Below are 3634 nucleotides of genomic sequence, written 5' to 3' on the forward strand. Positions count from 1 at the left end.
CCTGCCTCATCAGCTGGGACACCAGAGCCAGCTGGGACAGGGACAGACTGTCCAGGAAACTGGCTATGTGGCACAGCACCTCGAAGGGAAGCGAGCTCAGAGAGTCCTCTCCTCCTCCTCTCAGATCTCCTCTCTTCCTCTGAGCTGTGAAGGAGTCTTCTGAGCTGCTGGATGTCTGGGAGGTATCACTCAGGGAGACAGGGGTGATGGGTTGCAGGCTAAAGCAGCCCAGATCCTTGCTGAAAGCAAAGTTGAAACTGCGGTCAGATTTTTACTACACTGCATGACTGTAGCCATCTGCAGGGGATTAGTGGGCTTAACATTAACAATGACACAGAATCAAAGAAAAAAAGAAAGAAAGATGCATCAGTACCACACAGTAATAAAAGGTGAACTGTTTTATCTCACTTGTAGGATATGGTGGCTTTTTGTGTGGAGGGCTGAAACCTCTTCTGGCTGTAGGTGCATCCCAAGTTTGCCAGGGGGCATCTCTGCTCGAACCATCCGTTCACACCCATGTGGATGTCACTGTGGCTGTTCCTGCATGTGAGTGCAAATTGATCATTAGAACAAGAAGATGCTTTGGCCTTATATAATATTTTAACATTAAACCAGAGCATCCTATAGACCTGACATTTTAATTTTCAAAATCTCATTGTTATTTGTTTGTTTTTTTCAGATCCAATATCTTAGAAACAATCGAATATTTTACCTCTCATGCTGACCGGACTGGCAGAAAATATGTATTTCAAAGGATATTTGGATAAAACAAAACAAAAGGAAAACCCACTTGTAATGTTTGCCATATTCTCTGCGCTGGAAGGTGTGTCCACAGAGGAAGGTGAAGGCGGAGCTGGCCTTGTTGTGCCGGCTGGTGACGCTCTCCACCTGCAGCTGAAGGTGCAGCTCCAACGGTTTTGCAGCAGTCAGCTCAGCCAGCGACGTGTTTGTCCGGAAAGGAGCAGACAGGAAGTTGTAGGTCTGTGTGCCCTCATCTTGTAGCAGAGCATCTGTGAATACGCTCTCTGCAATGAGGTGACCCCTTTTCTCCTTCTCCAGGGAACACAGCAGTGAGGCCTGAGGAGCACATCAAACTCATTATGTTAAATATTCAGTACATATTTGTGGTGAAACACAGAACCACAACACCATATGAATGTTTGATTTGTGTCTGCTACATGTGTAAATAGGCAACTGTTTGCTAACCAGTTTGTGATTTGAACTTTAAAAAAGTGACTATGTGTCAGTTTTAATTTTAATTCTGTTGCCCCCAAGTGGTCAAAAGGACCAAAATAATTGTGTTAGACTTTAATTATTATTAAAAGAATGAATTTATCTCTCTCACCTGAACTTCCTCCCACACTGGCATCTCCTCTAGCTCCACCCCCAGATCACTAGTATCCACAGCTCGACTCTCCCTCTTGTAGAAACCAGGGTTGCGAATACGGCTCTGTTTGGCAGAGAAGCTGGTTGGGGTTTTAAAGGTACGTACAGAGATAATCTTCATTGGCTCCACATATCCATACTCAAATTTCTTTTTCAGTTTTACAGCAGGACAAGAGGAGGACGTGGAGGAAGCATTATGTGCACTGCTACCCTGTTTGCAGCTGTTTGATGCTGTGGCACCCACACAAGTGTCTGCTGTATCTTCCTCTGTCAGAGTGCCCAGTCCTTTGTCTTTTGACAGTCCCTGGTCTCTGTGTGCCTCCCCAGCTTCCCTGCAGCCACCCATCTCCATACTAAACATACGCTCCCAGGCGCTGTAGCTTTCTAACTGATCAGCATTCAGTCTGTCAGTAGCCTCTCTCTCCTCTTGGGTTGGCTCCTGCTCACGTTCAACCTCATCTTCATCCTTATCTTTTCTAATATCAGGGTTATAGATGTCAAACATGTTAAAAGACTTTCCTGTTTGACTACTGGCATCCTTTGCAGCTGCCTTTTCGACTTCTTCTTTTTCCTGCTTCTTCTTCCTCTTCTTCTCCTCCTCCTCCTCCTCATCCACACTGATCAGCTCTGGGAACAGTTTCTTCATCTTAATGGAGTGAAACAGGAGGTCCTGGTCTTTTAGGGCCATGGCCAGGTCCAGACTTCCTCTCTGCTCTCCTTCCCTGAGCAGGTTTTCATGTAGCTCTGTGTTTGGATGAGAATGGGCGTCATTGACCGGCCATCGGTTCCACTCCATGGAGCAACACACCACGCTGGCCGGACACACCTGGAGGTGAGCTGCCTGAGAGGAGCGGGACAAGTGGAGCGGGCAGCCATACTCAGCATTGAGGCAGGGCACCCTCACGTTAGGGCAGAGCAGCAGGTGATCCTCCTCTTTACACAGGTGGAAGAGAGCTCCACAGAGCAGGCGGCAGGGGATGACCGCACAGCACACAGAGACCTCCACCCGAGCCCTGCAGCGCCGGCTGTAGCAGGAATCACAGTGGACATGCTGTCGCACCCTGGAGGCGGAACGATGACTCTGAGGTGTTTAGGGCAAGGGAGGAACAAATGAAAATGAACAGATTGGGCAAGAAAGAGATTCAAGAAAAGTCACTAAATCAGTATGTTTTTATTTAAAAAGCATTATGATGCTTCAACATCTGTTTCTCCCACTGACAGGTGGGGTGGGGGTCAAAACTTGTGCTGTACGAACAGAACTTTGTTTTAAATTTGAGAGAAAATCCCGATACCATCTGTGACAAGCTAAATTTAGGGAATACGTATAGAAATTGATGCAGACATGTACGATATCTCAATTTGATGGAATGGTTCCGTTGTAAATAGATAGGAAAGTCTGGGTTTGAATATTTCACTTTGTGTAAACAGCATATTCAATTAAGAGCCACAAAAAAATATACTGCATATGATGCTATCGAACAGCGTATAATAAGATGATTTAAACAACTTTAAAGCTACTTAAGGGAAAATAAAAGTGGAAATTGGAATCACAATAAAACCATACCATGCTTCAGATCCTATGGCACCAGTTTTGTAGCTGAACCGGTCGGTCAGTCCTTCAAACAAAGAGGAAACATAAATCTAAACGATAAAAAAAAAAAAAATGTCAGGACACCGGCAGGGTCTTGTGGCATTAGAATCAACAGGAAACAGTTAAGTACAGACTTTAGCCTACCGCTGTAAGTGAATGGAAATGAGAGAACCGTACTTCTTGTACTCTGTCTTGTGCTTTAAAGACCAAGTCTGTGTGCGTGTGTGTGTCTGTCTGAGTGTGTGTGTGTGTGTGTGTGTGTGTCTTATAAATAGAGTTGGGAACTGACTACTGACTGAGAAATGACACAGGTGTTCAGAGACATGGTTTGGGTTACCAGCCCCTTCAGATACTCACATTAGTATATTTCTCACCTTCTCTCCACTGATTCATGTTGTGGTGCTGCGTGCAATTGATTTCTACCTGCAGTGTGCAAAATGAGTCTTATTTAATATCCAAACTATCTCCTCTAGTGGAGATTTAATCAAAACATTTTCAGTGTGTATTTTATTACAGTCATTCCAACAGAAGATTAACTATTTGTTCTCTACTGGATGCAAGTGCACATTGCACATCGATTTGGTCACAGGATGAGGTAGAAAGTTTTTGGTGTCTGTGGATTCAATCCACTGCAGAAACGGGGGAGGGGGGGGGGGG

General features: G+C 45.0%; 1 protein-coding gene across 1 annotated transcript in view; it reads right to left on the minus strand.

The window, feature by feature from the left end:
* The window catches only part of LOC116700115 (F-box only protein 40-like), a 6411-nt gene extending 3177 nt beyond the window's left edge, over window positions 1-3234 (minus strand). Inside the window, 6 exon segments of the mRNA XM_032533006.1 lie at window positions 1-239; window positions 409-540; window positions 791-1077; window positions 1346-2467; window positions 2951-3002; window positions 3122-3234. The exon segment at window positions 1-239 is cut by the window's left edge and continues 8 nt beyond it. Coding sequence (XP_032388897.1) covers window positions 1-239; window positions 409-540; window positions 791-1077; window positions 1346-2467; window positions 2951-2953 — 1783 coding nt within the window. The 5' untranslated portion in view covers window positions 2954-3002; window positions 3122-3234.
* Window positions 3235-3634: the final 400 nt, after the last annotated feature.

This window comes from Etheostoma spectabile, chromosome 13, assembly GCF_008692095.1.
Source record: "Etheostoma spectabile isolate EspeVRDwgs_2016 chromosome 13, UIUC_Espe_1.0, whole genome shotgun sequence".
In the NCBI taxonomy this organism is placed as follows: Eukaryota; Metazoa; Chordata; class Actinopteri; order Perciformes; family Percidae; genus Etheostoma; species Etheostoma spectabile.